At 32.6% G+C, this 16,470-nt stretch overlaps 2 protein-coding genes across 2 annotated transcripts; both read right to left on the bottom strand.

Annotated features, from left to right (window-relative positions):
• Positions 1 to 848: 848 nt before the first annotated feature.
• Positions 849 to 3,120, bottom strand: LOC122313965 (protein PIN-LIKES 2-like). The gene is made up of 2 exons (XM_043129311.1): positions 2,911 to 3,120; positions 849 to 2,463 (listed from the first exon to the last, which is right to left on the bottom strand). The coding sequence occupies exon 2, from the start codon at positions 2,429 to 2,431 to the stop codon at positions 1,076 to 1,078; it is 1,356 nt and encodes a 451-aa protein (XP_042985245.1). The 5' UTR covers positions 2,432 to 2,463; positions 2,911 to 3,120; the 3' UTR covers positions 849 to 1,075.
• Positions 3,121 to 13,299: 10,179 nt separating this feature from the next.
• LOC122313024 lies at positions 13,300 to 14,211 on the bottom strand. The gene has a single exon (XM_043127719.1). It carries the CDS (start codon positions 14,070 to 14,072, stop codon positions 13,617 to 13,619), a length of 456 nt encoding a protein of 151 aa, XP_042983653.1. The 5' UTR covers positions 14,073 to 14,211; the 3' UTR covers positions 13,300 to 13,616.
• Positions 14,212 to 16,470: the final 2,259 nt, after the last annotated feature.

Below are 16,470 nucleotides of genomic sequence, written 5' to 3'. Positions count from 1 at the left end.
GTAAGTGGCACAACTCAAATCTGGTCGGGATAGGCTATAATAATACCATTTGTAACGCCTTAAGAGAGGCCCAAGCCACATTTGAGCCTATACTGCAATTTTTTTTTTTTTTTTCTGATCAATCTATACTGCAAAATAATTAGTCAATGATACAATTAGAGCCCTATTGAAACATTATAAAGAGCAAGAACTTCTCGTTCCCAAAAAATGTAGGATCTCATATACCACCTACCCTTATCACTTAGTATGGGGTATCACAAGTCTTCAATGAAATTTAAAGACAACAGATTTATATCGAGCATATGAGACAAAGGATGGTTTGGATAATTTTGTATTGAACTTCTTCCGTATTTCCCTTTCAGTATTTTATCAGAGTGACCACTAGGATTCAATTTGATAATATAAACTGTTTGGGAATTAAGGCATCATTAAGAGAAGATGTATTCCCTTTCTGAATGAAACACTTTCCAGAAAAGAAATTAAATAAAAATCATATGCTTCATCAAATGATCTAATAATGTAGTCAAGGGCATAATCTAACAGAACTTTCAGAGCATTAATACACAATGTCCAATCAAGAATAAGAAGACTAACTTTTTTGATTATAAAAAGAGCAATCTGATGGATCTCATTGGATTAGGAATTTTACAACATTAGGCCTGGAAACATTAAAGAGAAGCTTGATAACCATAAAGTATATCAAACTGAACTAATAAACAATAGATATTAGTCAAAGAAGACAACTGACCTATTCATTATAGAAAGATTCTTACAAGTATTGAAATGTTTAAACTTTACCATAAGAAGACTAACTCGGGGGCTAGAAAGCTTTTATTGAACAAGAACCATAATTAATCATTTTGCAAAATCAGCTTTCATAAACCAATCATCACTGAATGGGGAGAATCATCATTCACCTCCACAACTACTACTCAATAGAGCAGACAGAGCAAATAAACAAGTAAATCTGGCAACATATTGTAATTTTTTATTACAATATAAAATATTATATTGATTGCATTTACGCTAACTACTAATTGAATGGCCTCTAAGGCGAGAAAATATTATCCTTACCTCAAACATATGGGATTATTTTGAAGTAGATAACAATATACAAGGAAAGAGAGAGAAGGGCAAATATATGCTGCCAGAAAAGAAGTGCCGAAGCCTCACCAACTGCATATCCCCTCAAGCTGGCAATTGCTCCCAATAAAATGGCACTTGGTGTTGTGTACTGCAACAAAAGAACAAATCTGTACATTGCATCGTCGTCGACCAGAAGATTCATCTTATCAGACAAGGCTACTATACCAATTCCAAGCACAGGAAGCACTAAGAGCCTTGCTATGCTTATACCAACTGTAGTTCGAAGGCCAAGATTAGAATCAATTGGCCCCTCAGCAAGCATACCCCCAAGAATAAGCAACACAGATGGTACCATTGCACCACCTAAAATCTCTAAACTGTCTGTGAGAAAAGATAGTGGAGCATCATATCCAAAGAAAAAAGCCTTTAACTGAGGCACTGTACCAATGATGATGGCTAACAAAGAAGCAATCATTGGGGGTTGAAGTATGTGCCGTATTGGAGTCTGTTCGGCCACAATTCTCATCCTCCTGAAAACTTTAGGCGCAGCTAAACATCTAATGGACCTGGGGCTGTTCGCACCACCTTCTCCCGAAACCTCAATGTCAGGAAAAGAGGTTTGAGAAACATTTGATATGCTTTGGAAAATTCTAGCAATAAAGGGTGTCTTGGAATGCTCAGTTTCTTTATCTTCAATGCCTGGCCATTCAGCTTCTACAAGGAGAGGTCTACTGACATCATTAACTGCTAGTTCTTCCTCAATCTCAATCCCTTCTTCAACTATCTCATAGTACTCCAGTGGAGGCTCCATCATGTGATACACAAGGGTATAAACCAAAATCACAGAAACCCAGGAAGAAAAAGAGACATAAGCCACCCCTCTCGAATGACAATGTGGTCCAAATGGGTTATCCGCAGTATGACAAACAGATCCAACAATGGCAAGAGGGAGATTGCCTGTATTACCAAACGCAGTCATGATAATGGTGAATCTTTTGAACTGAGGAGGTGGGCGGCAAATAATCACGACCAAGTACCCAAGTATACAGCCAATACCCGTACTGACCAACACATTTACCGGAATAAACCACCAATGAGCAAAGTTCTCAAGCGTGATGCTTTCACCAAGTTCAGTAAAAATTAGGCAGGGCAAGAACAGAGCAAAAACAAGCTTGCTGAGCAGCTTAAACGTCGCTCTTGGGATTATTTGGGTTCTTGGGTGCGCAAGAACCAGACCGATAACCGTAAGGGAAAGGAGCTTCATTAAAGGGATTATTGCACTTAGCAAATCTTCGCCACTAGACTTCATATTGTTTTGATATAACGCAGCCAAGTAACGCGACATTTTTCCGTTTGTACCAAAACCAACGAATCTTTCTGCAATAGATCAATCAACAAATTCACGAAAAATCGAATGAATCCAGTAGAAGCTCAGGTTCCTATAAAGCCAACAATAAATTTTGGAGTGCCACCTTACGACATGGATCTCACAGATTATCACAAACCACAATTTCGTTGATCAAAATACAAACTTTAATTTTAGAAATTATCGTGAATGGCGAACAAATCAATAAAATTACCATTGACAAGTTTATCACAAGCTACCCCAAATCAAAGAAATCCAATTAGCGAAAAGTAAATGAAAAATGGGTCTCTCCACCCCATAAGAAATAAAAGAAAAAGGGTCTCGCAGATTTTCCACTTCCACAGAGAAAATCCACGACAATAATGGGGGTTTCAACTTTCATGCATTCAACAATAACATTAGAAAATTACTAACTTTGCATAAACTAAACAAGAGAAAGAGAGAGACAGAGGTCTTACAAATCATAAAAGAAATAAAACTCGAGAGATCTGAGGATTGTGGCCGAGGATTTGAATTGCAGAGAGTAGATTCGCGAGGTTGGATCGAGGAAAGCCGACTCCTTAATTGCCACGTTAAAACGAGAAAAATCCCGAATATCCGTAAAAGGTGTTTTTTTTTTTTTTGTGGCCGAGGATTTGAATTGCATAGAGTAGATTCGCGAGGTTGGATCGAGGAAACTCCTTAATTGCCACGTTAAAACGAGAAAAATCCCGAATATCCGTAAACGGTTTTTTTTTTTTTTAAAAAACTCGGAAGGTATCAGTGTGGGCCTCACATCAAATAAACGAATTTGGCTTTTTTTTCCTTAAAAAAAAAATCATGTGGTCTTTCAAAATACGGATTTATGTTAAGATGGTTAGTAAATCATAATATTCAATTTAATAAATTTTGAATAATGTTATACATTATATTATTATTTTAATTTTATCTTATTAGAAATAATATAATATATTTATTATTATTAAATAATAAATAATTATTTAATAATAAATCATTCAATAATAATAAATATTTTATATTTTAAATAATAAGATAAAAATAAAACGATAATGTGATGAATAGAATAGAATTCTTCCATAATAAATAGTAAAATGCTAAATGTTCCTTTTTTTTTTTTTTTTTGTCCTTTAAGAGAACCAGATGTTAAATGATAAGAAGTAATAACCGGTAAAAGATAAACAATAAACTTTAAAATTCTTGACTGTGGTTTGAAGAATTATCCGTGTTAATATGCCTAAAAAAATGTAGCAACCTCTACCTAGATAAGGTTTTTTCTTAGGACATATCTACACATTTTCAAATCTTATAAAAAAACAAAAAAAAACAAAAAAAAAAAAAAGCAAACTGCAAAAATATTTGGGTTTGTTGGTCATAAGTGTGGGCTGGGGTCTGAGGTTTGTAAGATCTTAATTAGTAGGGCCTATGACAAGTATTTTGCCCAGCCCAGAGGCTTTCCAGCAAGAAGCAGCGCCAAGGGCCCAAATCTGAGACCATTGTAGACTGGGGGGGTTCTATAATTGACTTGGGAGAAGGAAGAAGGGGGGGGGGGGGGGGGGGGCGCCTATAATTATAGACCCTGCATTCTTCTATACTTCTCGTAATTATATTCTCTCTGGCTTGGTAAGTTAGTCATACAAACTACGGAAATGCTTGTTTTATAAAAGGAAATACTTTGGTTACAAATAAAATTTATAATAATAAATCGACTTGTAAATTTACTGTTATGAAATTTATTTGTAGCTGTAACACTTATAATACACACCCAAGTTGATACGGGATATTCATATCTAGATTTTACGTTGATTGCACTTAACTATTTTAAGAAGGTGAATTTGCACAAATATGACAAAAAAAGCTTAATCGTCCTTGGATTAGGGCAATATCACTTTTTTTTTTTTTCCCAAATCTTCAATTTATGTTCACTTTTGTCTTCTTAGGAAATATTTCGTTTTATGTTTTAAAAGTGATTGTGATTTCAATTTTGCACAAATTTTTTGCAAGATTCTTTTTTACTTACATAGTTAATTTTTATGCAATAATATGGATTTTTCCTGTTTGTAAAAATTTTCATAATTTTGAGTTTTGCAACTATTTAGCCAAGCTTGTGGGCTTCATTTATTAATTTTGAATTTTATCATTAGTGAATATATTTTAGAGTTTTTTTTCTCTGTTTCAGTGTTTTGCATCTTTTCTCAATCTCAGTCACTAGTCTTTGTTGATTAATTAGTTGTTAGGATAATTATCCTTATTCTGTCCAACATCAGTTGGCATCAGAGATTTAGGCTTTGTTTGGATTCTTGAATGAGCTCAGCTCATCTCAATTAGATTCTATTTTAAACCTATTTCAACATCCAAACACACAACTTCCAAATCACTAAACATCACTCAACTCAAAACCTCTTTACACATGGAATCTATAACTTTTTTCAACTCAACACCTCTTTACCATATGAGACTTATAATCTTTTTCAACTTCTTATAAATACATCTAAACTCATTTTAGGTAGATTCCACAAAACTCACTTCATTATCTCAACTCGTTACTATTTATAAAAAACTCATTCAGCTAATTATCCAAACGGAGCCTTTAAAGTTTTTATGAGGTGATTTATCATCAGTTTTCACGGCTGGTGGTATAGATCATGGTCGGAGTGGGCGGATTCTTACTAAAGAAGCATGTCACTGTGATCATAACTTACAAGACGTGATGGTTGTAGATTTGCAGAAGCAGATAGCAAAATTAACCCAACATCTAGAGGAGCAAAATCTAGAGGGTAAGATGTATGATCATGATTCTGACTCCAGATTTGAAATATCGTATTACAATCGTGCTTTATTTCGAGAGTACAATGTTCGGGAGAAACAACACGATGACCATGAACATTCTTTCATAGAGTGGAGCTCTATACCTTTCAACCATACCTATTCTGATGAAGATGATCTAGTGGAAAATGTAACTATTTTTATTGAAAAAATAAAAAAATTTTGAAAAAGAAAATGGTAATGAAGTTTGAAGATGAAACAACTTTTAACACAATTAATTATGTTGGTTTTCTTAGACTTGAGAATTTTGTTTTCAATTAATTCTCCTATACAAAATATTGCTTTTGAATTTGAGATGTGGAAAAGAAACTTGATTTTGGAGTATGAGAGATAATCATCCTTATTCCATCTCATCTCAACTTCTCTTTTAAAAAATGAAAATTATAAATTAATATGACATAAGTTAGATTATAAAAATCTTTTTACTTTAAGTTCATGTTATCAGTTTCAAGCAAACTTGTTATTATAAAATTTATTTATAAATCTAGCACTTTCCTACAAATTTTAATTTGGTTGGCACGTCTTCCGCCATCTTTTGATCACTTTGATTCATCTATCCAAACCCATCTTTTCACTTTGATTCATACATCCAAACCAAACGTGAACAATGTATATAACATCCTCTACGCACATTAACAACATTGGATGTATATGCAGGTCGAATCCAAAAAGCTGATTATCTGAGAAAGTAAGAAATTACTAAATTGTTAATAATTCACCTAATTATCTTCGTTATATTTTTAGATGATCTTGATGATTCAACTTAGAGTCAAAAATAGGAAGCATGTGCGGGATTATTTTAGTACGGTGGATTGAGTACTAAATGGTACTATAATTATTGGACGGTCTTAACCAGTATATATATTTGTCTTGCTCTATTGATTAGGTATTTTGAGAGATCGACATTATTATTGAGATTTTATAGAATTGTTGATTTATTAAGTTGGATTTTTTCATTGATGTCCTTATAGAGGAATATATTTACATTTTTTGTTTTGTTTTTGCATAATTTATAACATTTTCTCCTAACAATAAGGTCTATTTTACATTAATTAAGAGTTACTCTAATTCTCCATATAGCTTGGATAAAGAATTGTCATTTACATCACACTCTTAACTCATAAGTACCTTTCCATAAAAAAATAAATAAATAAATAAATAAATAAATAAAAAAAAAAAAAAAAAAGACTCTTAAGTAGAAATTTGGTATTTGAGCTTAGAGCATTCACATTTGATTATCTATAAAATTTCCTAAAATTTGGCTAAAATCCACATTTCCTAAATTTTTTTCTTAAATTTTATTCATATTTCAAAAATCTCGTATATTTCATTCTCTATCATTTCTCTATTCTATTAAAATAATATTTCTCTATTATTTTTATTATTTTTTTTCTCTCACTTCCATTTACAAACTTAAGTACTCACTATTTTATATTTTTTCTTATGTTTTGAACTATTACTCTTTAGTGAATGTTTTAAACAAAAATTTAAACTATTTCTTTGCGAGTATGATAATATTTTTAAAATTATTACTTAAAGCTATAATAAATATGAGCATGAGAAAAAGTGTAGATAATTAAAAAAATAATTTATTATATTTGTTAAAATAAAATATTATAAAAATAATTTAGAGATGAATAGTAACTCTGTTCGTACTCCAAAACCTTTTCTTAAAATAGAAAACTGGATGGAGATAAATCTTTATCAAAAAGTTAAATTACTTTTACTAAAATTTAGGGAATTAGGTGGGCAAGCGCGGATACTCTTAGAAAAAGCTTTGAGCTTTGCTACTCATAAATTTTATACACTACAAATCTTATTTTTTTTAATTTTTTTAATTTTTTAAAAAAATTTTTGGATTTATTCTTTTTAAACTAATTCAAATTTTTTTATTTATTATTCATATACTAAATATTTGGTAAAAGAAAAAAATAAAAAATAAAAAAAATAGATGATATGCTCTGTATAGGCTTATATTTAGAATTTTTCAAAAGCTTTAAGTGGTTTAACTTGTTGATAGGCCATAAAGAATGACTCACCAATTAAAGACGCAGAAAATTTAAAAATCAAGAGAGCAATTCCACCACATACTGACTCTTCACACGAAGATAACTTTCAACGCATACAAGACAGTTATCAACTACCTCTAAAACAAAGCAATCAGAATTCTGGAACATCTTATGAAATGGAAAGGAAAATACGAACTAACATAGGATCAAATTTCAGCAATACCGGCCATGCTACCTCTGAAACGCCCAACTTGTTATATTATTTTACATAATATTAATATCTCATGAGTTTGAGGATTATAGAAAAAACATAATCATAGCTACGAATATTTAATGAATATAATGCATGAACATTCACACGGTATTTAGTTAAAATATTCCCTCCCATATATATATATTATAATGACTGCTGTCACTGTTCTAAAAGAGAATCGTGAACGATTATGCAAACTAAGTGAAATGACAAGACATGGGTACTTTTGGTTAGAGATTCCCGAATTCTTAGTTCTGTGATGAGTCCAACACGGTACTAGACTGTGAGTAAGACTGCCAGACATAACAAGTCATCCAACACATCAATACCTCTAAAGAACGAGCTTCTGATTAATCTGCCAAAAGTAGAAATGTCTTCGCCCAGAACTTTGAACGATGTTGTCCTTTCTAATTTATCTATGGTTGCAAAGAAACTAGCTTGGTTTCGTTGGGATGAAAATCAAACCAATAACCATTTTGATAGCGGCTGTCTGTCAATCATGCACTGCATGGCTACCAGGAGCTACCAGGGCTTGGGATTGTAAATGACTGTAGTTTTTGTGATGGAACTGGCTTGGTTGGGATCGAAATCCAATCATGGGTAAGCAAGCATGCAGAAGCCAGGCTGGAAATTATGGGGAAATGCATGCCCCTGGGGTATGAAGTGGGACAGCAGCTGCTTTTAGTTGGGGTTGGGAATATAAGTAATGTTAGTTGTAGAGTGTATAAGGGTATCATTAGATTCATTACCCTGGGAACAATATATAGCAGGTAGATGTCATCGATCGAGTACATGTCTTTTGTCGATCGTCATGCATGAGCTGGCCTGCATCGAAATTGAAATTAAAAGTGAAAATGTGATATATATTATATAGTACTGGTTGATAAGATATGTATTGGATGGAGAAAGTTGGATAGCCAGCGCATGCACCCGATAAAAATAATGATAATTTACTTTACAATATAGTTATGATAGATGTATATTAAGGATTGTAAATTCTTTTTTTCCTAAAAATATATATATTATTAAAAAACTTATTTTTTTATGTGAATTTCAAATTTATCTTTTTTTTTTTTTTTTAAATATACGAAACTTGCACGTGATTTTAATACTGTAAATATAATCTCACTTTACCATTTTTGGAATCACCACAGAAAAAAATATGGTACCTCTATTATTTACACAATTAGTTGTCACTATATTTAATTAAAAATCATTAGTTTTATTTTTCGGTTCAAATCTCAAACATTTTAAGGCAATAAATGACTTGGAAGCTTAAGATATTGCTGACGTCCAATGTTAATTTATTGAGTTGGTTAAGGTTTGGAACCTTTGTATATAACAAATAACTGAGTTTTGGGTTTTAGAAAATGAACTTTATAAAGCAATTCATGAACTTTGAAAAGTATGCATTCTTCGTAATTCAAAAAGTACAACATATTGATTCTTCATTCGATATGTTCTTTAAATTATAAGAAACTCATGTAGAATGGAACTATTCTACAATATGTTATATAGTTATTTTACATACAAGATGGTATGGAAAACATATCATTTACACAGTGGTAATATTTAATTTGTAATACTTATTTTTTTCTAAGTTTTTCTTGCATATAAAATCATGCTATGTTAGTAGGGCAAAAAGTGTATCCTCCCGACTAATTTAATTACAACGAGTAATGCGTAGCATTATTAATTTTCACATCATCTCATGATGTGGTATTAGATGATTGAAGACTATTTATTATATTTTACTTGTAAACCTATTATTTAATATCACATCATGAGATAATGAGAGAATGATGAGAAAATAAATGACGAGTAGATTTTTCTTTAATAAAGTGTGCTTGATTGATGCCTACTGGAATGATGCCTTCTGAATTCCAACTTGACCTAAAGGACTCAGTCTAAGATTTTTTACATGCAAATAATTTTTTCTTATAATTAAGCCTATTCAAACGCGTATTATAACTTCTTGAAAGATCATTTGAGTCTTTTCAAATGCTAATGAAGGCACACTTACAATATTTGATTGGAAATATTGTTGAGGAGACCAATTAAAGAATAACCTTTGCTCCATAAATTTATTACTTCCTCATAAGAATCGATGAATGAATATATAAATTCATTTTAGAAGTATATAAACTCACAAAAGTCATAGTAGTACTGCATGGAGGGCATGCATGTGGTGGAGTACACGAGAGATTCTTATTCAAATGGAAAATTCAAGGATCGATCCAGGAATATTATCAAGAGTGAAGGACCGACAGTGGTGACCAGTAAATGCGAATCTCAAGGTATTGATCAGTTGATCGATCCGCAAGTCTCTGTACGAGCATTTTGCGCTGCAGTACTCGTATGATCTTCATGGTTGTAATATATATATGAGTAGTAGAATTTAAAAATATTTACACTATACATCATATACATATGTAATAATTTAATTTGTAAAATTTAAATTTTAAAATTATTTTTTAAATCAAAATTTTTCACGTGAATTGTACATGTTGTAAAGACTTTTCAAATAGAATTATATATATATATATATATATATTATTCATTAGATAAAATTTTAGAATGTGTAAGTTTCGAATATTCTTTTAAAAAAAGTGAAATTTGTTATTAAAAAGTAATTTTTTTTATAGATTTCAAATTTATCCATTTTTTTTAAAGGAAGGGTGCAAAACTTACATACTCCAAAAATGTAAATATCATTTATTTCTCTATATATAAAGAGTTGTACATAGAGTAAAGATATATGTACAACTCTTTTTACAATTGTATTTTAAATTAAATTTTTTTTTGTAAAATGATGTTATTTTTTAAAGTTATTTTATAAAAATGCCTCAATTTAAAATATAATTGTGTAAAAGATTGTGAAAAGGGTTATATGTATATCATTATATATATATATATATATAATTGAGATTTCATTATTTTTCTATCCAGGTTATATATATATATATATATATATATATATATTTAACCTCGTACAAAGTTGTTGTTGAAAATATTTATTTTATATGTTATTTCTATTCATCGAGGGCCGGTATTGTGAAATTAAATTAAAGCCGTACTTGCAATAATTAATATTATTATTGTATATATTGAAATATAATAGTAATATTGATTGCTCCATTAATCTAATTAGCTTTAGCATTCTACTCATCATGAGTTGATTAAATAACATCTTGCATATTATTGAAAACGTGAGGCAAAGGCTATTAACACATTGCCAATAAGTATTGATCAGTTGTCTAATATTGGGATGTTATGCTATTACTTAAAAATGAAAAAGAAAAAATTGCGATGGATTGTCATCATACGAGTGAAGGCCAGGGAACACCTCTCTCTCTCTCTCTCCCCCCATGACTTTACTTATATCGAATCAGTTAAAAGAAGTTGCAGAACCTGTTATGGCATTACCTGAGCTTTTCCTTTTTAGCCTGAACCTAGTAGACCCTAGTTCATGTCTTCTTCAGATGATGAACATTGTGCTCAAGTCTAGGGTTGTTTGAGTCACGGTCCTTAAGGAGAAAAGGATGACAAAGGGAGAAAAATCTAACAAATTAATTAAAATCCAATAATCATTATCGTAAGTACAGAACCCACTACCACTCCACTAGGGAAAACGTGATACAATTGAGCATGGGCCTATGGCACCCACAAGGGTATGCTAAGGTATGGGTTGCAGCCATATAATATATATATATATATATATATATATATGATATGTATATATATGCGCTCTAAATATCAGATGTACGAGCCATCCAGCTGTATGATAAGATATTAGCAGAGTACGAAAAATGTAGAGTTGTCACCTTTAAGTTGAAAGACACGAGCAGATAGTTCGTATATTCAAACAACATATGATTTACATGATGCCACAGACATATCTCCATCTCAGGCTGCCTATAGATTTGCATGTCGGCGTTCACATTCTTCCCATATATAGGCCCCTTGCCTCCTCCGCATTCTTAATAACCCCCTTCATTTTTCCTCTTGATCCTTCTAGTCTAATTATCTTCGCAGCAGCTAATATTCTTCCCCTGTTTGTGCAGTCATATTAGCAGCAAGCTTGGTCAAGCTTCTGCTTGCATTGGTAAAGAAAATAAGAGAAGAGTTAGTTTCAGGTTATGGGAGAAGGAGCTCTCTTCAGTCCAGTCCGAGGCAGTTCGAGGGGCTGACACTCAGCTGCTGACTCGTTGGTTCAAGAACTCATCAAAATGTACAAGGAAGGTGTGTTTTTGATTCAACGATGCAGGAGCTGTGTTCACTTGAAGCTGTCACGTCTTGGACTGAAGGGAGCTCCCTTTAGTTTCATAACCTTCACCCTTGTAGTTGTAGATTAAGTGTATAATTCATCACAATAAGTAGCTTGCATTTGAAACAGTAGCTTTGAGTTTTTAGGTTGGGTTAGATCCTTTATTTTTATTTAATCTGTGTTCCGTCTAGATATTTTTGGTATTCTTTCCATTATAGATTAGTAACGTGGAATAAAACTAATTACAGCGATCTTTCAATTACTCTTTTGTATTATGCTATGTGTGATTATCAGAATCATGTTTGCATTTTCGAAGGAAAACGAAACTCATATATACGAGAAAATTGAACATGCATCAACATTCATTTATAGGATGTTAATCATGAATAACTCAAAACTAAAAGATACATAAAGATGTTTTGATATGGAGTTGAGGTGAACATAGTTCTAACGATTTTTTTTTTGTCTGATCTCAGATCATAATCATGTAATGGTCTACAGGTTACAGCAATGAAAGGAGATGCAGCTGTTTTACGTTTTTTTTTTTTTTTTTTAATTTTTGTTTGGATCTCAGAAGTATTGGTCTACGTACGTACAGCAATGCAAGGAGGTGAAGCTGTTTATGAAGAAAGGCGTGATATATGTGTCGCATAGCTGTGAAGCTTTGACTAGGTCAGGTATATATGTTGCTAGCTGCAAGAGTTGCTTCTACTTGTTGGGCCTCGCACATGAGTTTACTGGTGAAAGACCATCAGACTCTATTTTCTGAATTCCTTTCCTTTTTGTTTTTGGGTTTTTGGCTCCCCATTGCCTTTTATTTTTATTTTAATCACGAATTGTGCATGCATGGATCAGCTAGCTGTTTCCGCACTGCATCAAGTTTTCAGAGTCTATTTCGATTTTCTTCAATATTTAATGGAAGAAATATCGATCCTAATGTCCACTAAGAGTCTCCGCCTGGACATCGTAATACTCGTTTGTTTTGAATTACCTTCCAACTTCATTAATCATGAGTACAGAGTACTTCCGTTGATTTGCACAACGCCGGGCAGGCTAGCTGTTCACAAGTTTTGCGCACAGGACATCATATATATATATATATATTAATACACAGGCCAGACAGACTTCATAATGTTTTGTGGTGCATAAAGGAGATGATACATCTTAGAACAGTACAGATTTTACACCATACTGTAATCCATTATATAGGGATGTAGAAGGTGAATGGCTGTGTGAGATAACCACTATATATATATATATAGAGAGAGAGAGAGAGAGAGAGAGAGAGAGAGAGAGAGAGAGAGAGAGAGATCATAAAAACTCTACACTCACTTCTTTAATTTGTCATAATTTGCTTTGATCAGCATGCATTAATTCCCCAGTTCATCCAATCATTATGCAAGCATTGCTTTAAGCTATTTCAAAACTCATTTTAATTGCTCACTCGCTAGCCTACTCAATCATGATAAAGCTATATATTCAGGAAGAAACAAAAACCTCAATCATATGCCATCGATCGGCCATCAACTCGATCGATCGGAAGTAGTTGTACGTACTACAAGCAATGATTTATTTATTGGTTAAATAACTCAACAAACAGTTGGCCACATCATGTATATAGTAATTAAAAGATCAAATATTCATCATTTAGAAGAAGTCCAAAAGGGTAAAAAGAAAAAAAAATTAACCAAATCAATGATGCATATATATATATATGCTGCGTTGTCTGATATCGATCATACATTTAAATTAACATGCATACAGAATATATAAATTCTGATGTATGCAACTCCAACACTAGCTAATTAATTACTAAATGTGGTGAATCCCAGCCAAGATCCCCTTGTTAATAATCTCCATCAGATGAAAGAAAACCACAGCTGCCGAAGTTGGCACACTGAAAATGATTAGAACCAACATTCCCAAAGTCAAGCTTGGCCTGCTATTCATCATCTGGGATTGCAAGAAACCCATCACTTCACATATAAACGAATCGTAGCTGGTGTAAATTCGCTTCTCCCAATCCATCCAATCCGACGGTGGCTCGTAGTTCTTCTCCACCATCTTCATCTCGTGGATTCGCTTCCGAAGAACAATCATGTTTTCGTCCACCCTTCGGCTGCTGTAGTTTTGGTCATGGGCTTCTTTTCTTGAAGCGAAAATTCTAGTCCTCGATGCTCTCTTTGGATCATGGAGGCTATGTTTGGAGCTACCCGGATATGGGTGAAAAGAGAGAACAGATGAAGAAAGAATAGAAGTCGACACCATTGCTAGCTGTAGAAGTAAGAAAATAACAGTACTGATTCTCAAGAACGAATTGTGGATATATCTCGGTTTGGGAAGGAACTCTACATATACATATACATCTATATATATATGTGTGTGTGTGTAATTTTTCTTTCCTATGCTACTTATAGATTGAAAGAGAATTCTTCGAAAAGAAAAGTAAAAGAGCAGTAATGGGACATGTGATTGAACGAAAAACTTTGTTAGGCAACCAGGAATGATTCAAAACCGTGTGATCAATAACCGGCCACAGCTGAACTTTTAGCGCGTACGTAACCTAACTAGCTATAATCTCTTTTGATCAGAGAAATGATATCTGCTGTTGTAATTGTAGTTGTGCAAGCTATGCCGTAACAGTCTTTTTTTAAAAAGAAATTAATATAATACTTATGTAAAAAAAAATTAAACTTTTTAATTGTGTACTCTATTATTTTTTAAAGCATTTGTACGGTATTTGTATACTCTATAACTATACGTAATATTACTCTTATGATTAATGAGAAAGGTCACCTGCCACTCACTATGAAACGGCTGAAGTGTTGGGTATTTTTGTGTGGAGCTTGATTCTATTTTGTAAATCTGTGACTGCTTAGGTTACTTTTAGGTACTTAGATCATCTCATATATTATATGAATATTAAAAATAAAAATAAAAAAATAACAATAAAATATTAAATAATAATAAAAAATAGATAAAAAAATAAAAAAATAATAAATATTAGTGAAATATATTGAGAATACTCCACCACTCAAAAGCAATAATGAATCGATAAGAATATTTTATGGATGAAAAGTTTTTTATGTATTTGGACTTGATTGGACCCGACTATGTTTAGGATTTGTTATATGTATATGATTAAAGAGTTTATGTTGGTTTAATTTTGAGAATAGGGATCATAAGCGAAACTAGCTATAGAATTTCAAATTAAATACTGAATTATAAATACTAATTAAGGTCAAAGTTTAGGTAGAAGCAATCGATAGAGCTTAGCTAGCAATTCCTCATACTCCAAAGGCCGAATTTTATGGTAGAAAATGCTGTAATAATATTAATTTAGCCACCGATCGAGGAATGAATATTGCAAAGGATGCTCGATATTATTAATTATTTCCTTCCATCTCGCATTATAAATAAATAGTTGCTAAAAGCAGAAGTCTTATGCTGTTATTATTTTATATATATATATATATATATATATATATATATTATATTGTTGTTGTTCTGATTGTTTTAATTATTATATTATTATTATTGTTAATTTAAAGCGCGCAGAAGTCTTCCTCGTCTCTCAGTTGACTCTAGGAAGGGCGGGGTGGCGGCGTTTGTTTATATTTATTAGGACCCTGGATGGCGGTGCATCGTTGCTGTTATATTATTGCATTTTCTTATGTCGGCGGGCTTCGATTTTCTTGGAAGAAATAGTGGGATTGGTGTCAGAGATCTGAGCAAATTATGGAAGTCATGGTGAATGAATCATGAATGACAATGTGGGATCGCTTGCTTGCTTGGATTACACAAGTAATTAACATTGTCATTATGATATTTGTCTCCCACATTCGTCATCTTTCATTAATAATGATAGGTTAATGCTGCTGACTTTCGTTCTTCCCATTACTGCCCATATTGATAATTTTATATAATACTGACAGCCTATGTTTTTCCTCATCAAATAATACATTTATAGATAAATTAACATATACAAGATACAAGTTTGATACTTTGATAGAATGAGAGCCCCTTATAATTATTTCAAAACCAACACATATTACAACATAAAAGAAAAAGAATAAAGAGGGTGACCGGAGCCAATAGATTGACTCCCACCCATTTTTCACAAATGGAGATTGCTTGGTGACTGTTTTTAAATAATTTGATGAACAGACTACGGAAACCGCGGTTAAGAGAGGTGTGTTGCAACGTGTTGGTTTGGACTGGTTAGAAGGAACTATTGCATATACTTTCACTCGATCTCTAATTAGGGAAACCAGGAACATAGTGTAACAACTAAAAATTGTGACGATTTGTTGGCGAGGGGATGTTACTGGCAGTGGCGGCATGTGCATGCCATGTGCTACATCTAGAGTGAAAAGAGCAGTTGGATTTGGAAGATCCAATGTTGCTGATCCTGAAACAATCATGTGTGGCGGCACAAAGCACTCTGAATCGCGGTGGCGCATGAAGATCACGTGCAGCATAAGCCGTGCTTGAGGTGTACATGCCGCACATATGGGCGAATTTCTTCCACCAACTGGACAATCAGCACCTGGAGTAGCTGAAGAAGGGGCACGTGTTCGCCCTAAGTCGCTGGGAAGCAACAAATTGGCAAAAAGAAATGGTGCTAATAGTAAAAAATTAAAAAAAAACATAGATGAACTGAAAT

This window comes from Carya illinoinensis, chromosome 6, assembly GCF_018687715.1.
Source record: "Carya illinoinensis cultivar Pawnee chromosome 6, C.illinoinensisPawnee_v1, whole genome shotgun sequence".
In the NCBI taxonomy this organism is placed as follows: domain Eukaryota; kingdom Viridiplantae; phylum Streptophyta; class Magnoliopsida; order Fagales; family Juglandaceae; genus Carya; species Carya illinoinensis.
This window is presented reverse-complemented; position numbering and strand designations above follow the sequence as displayed.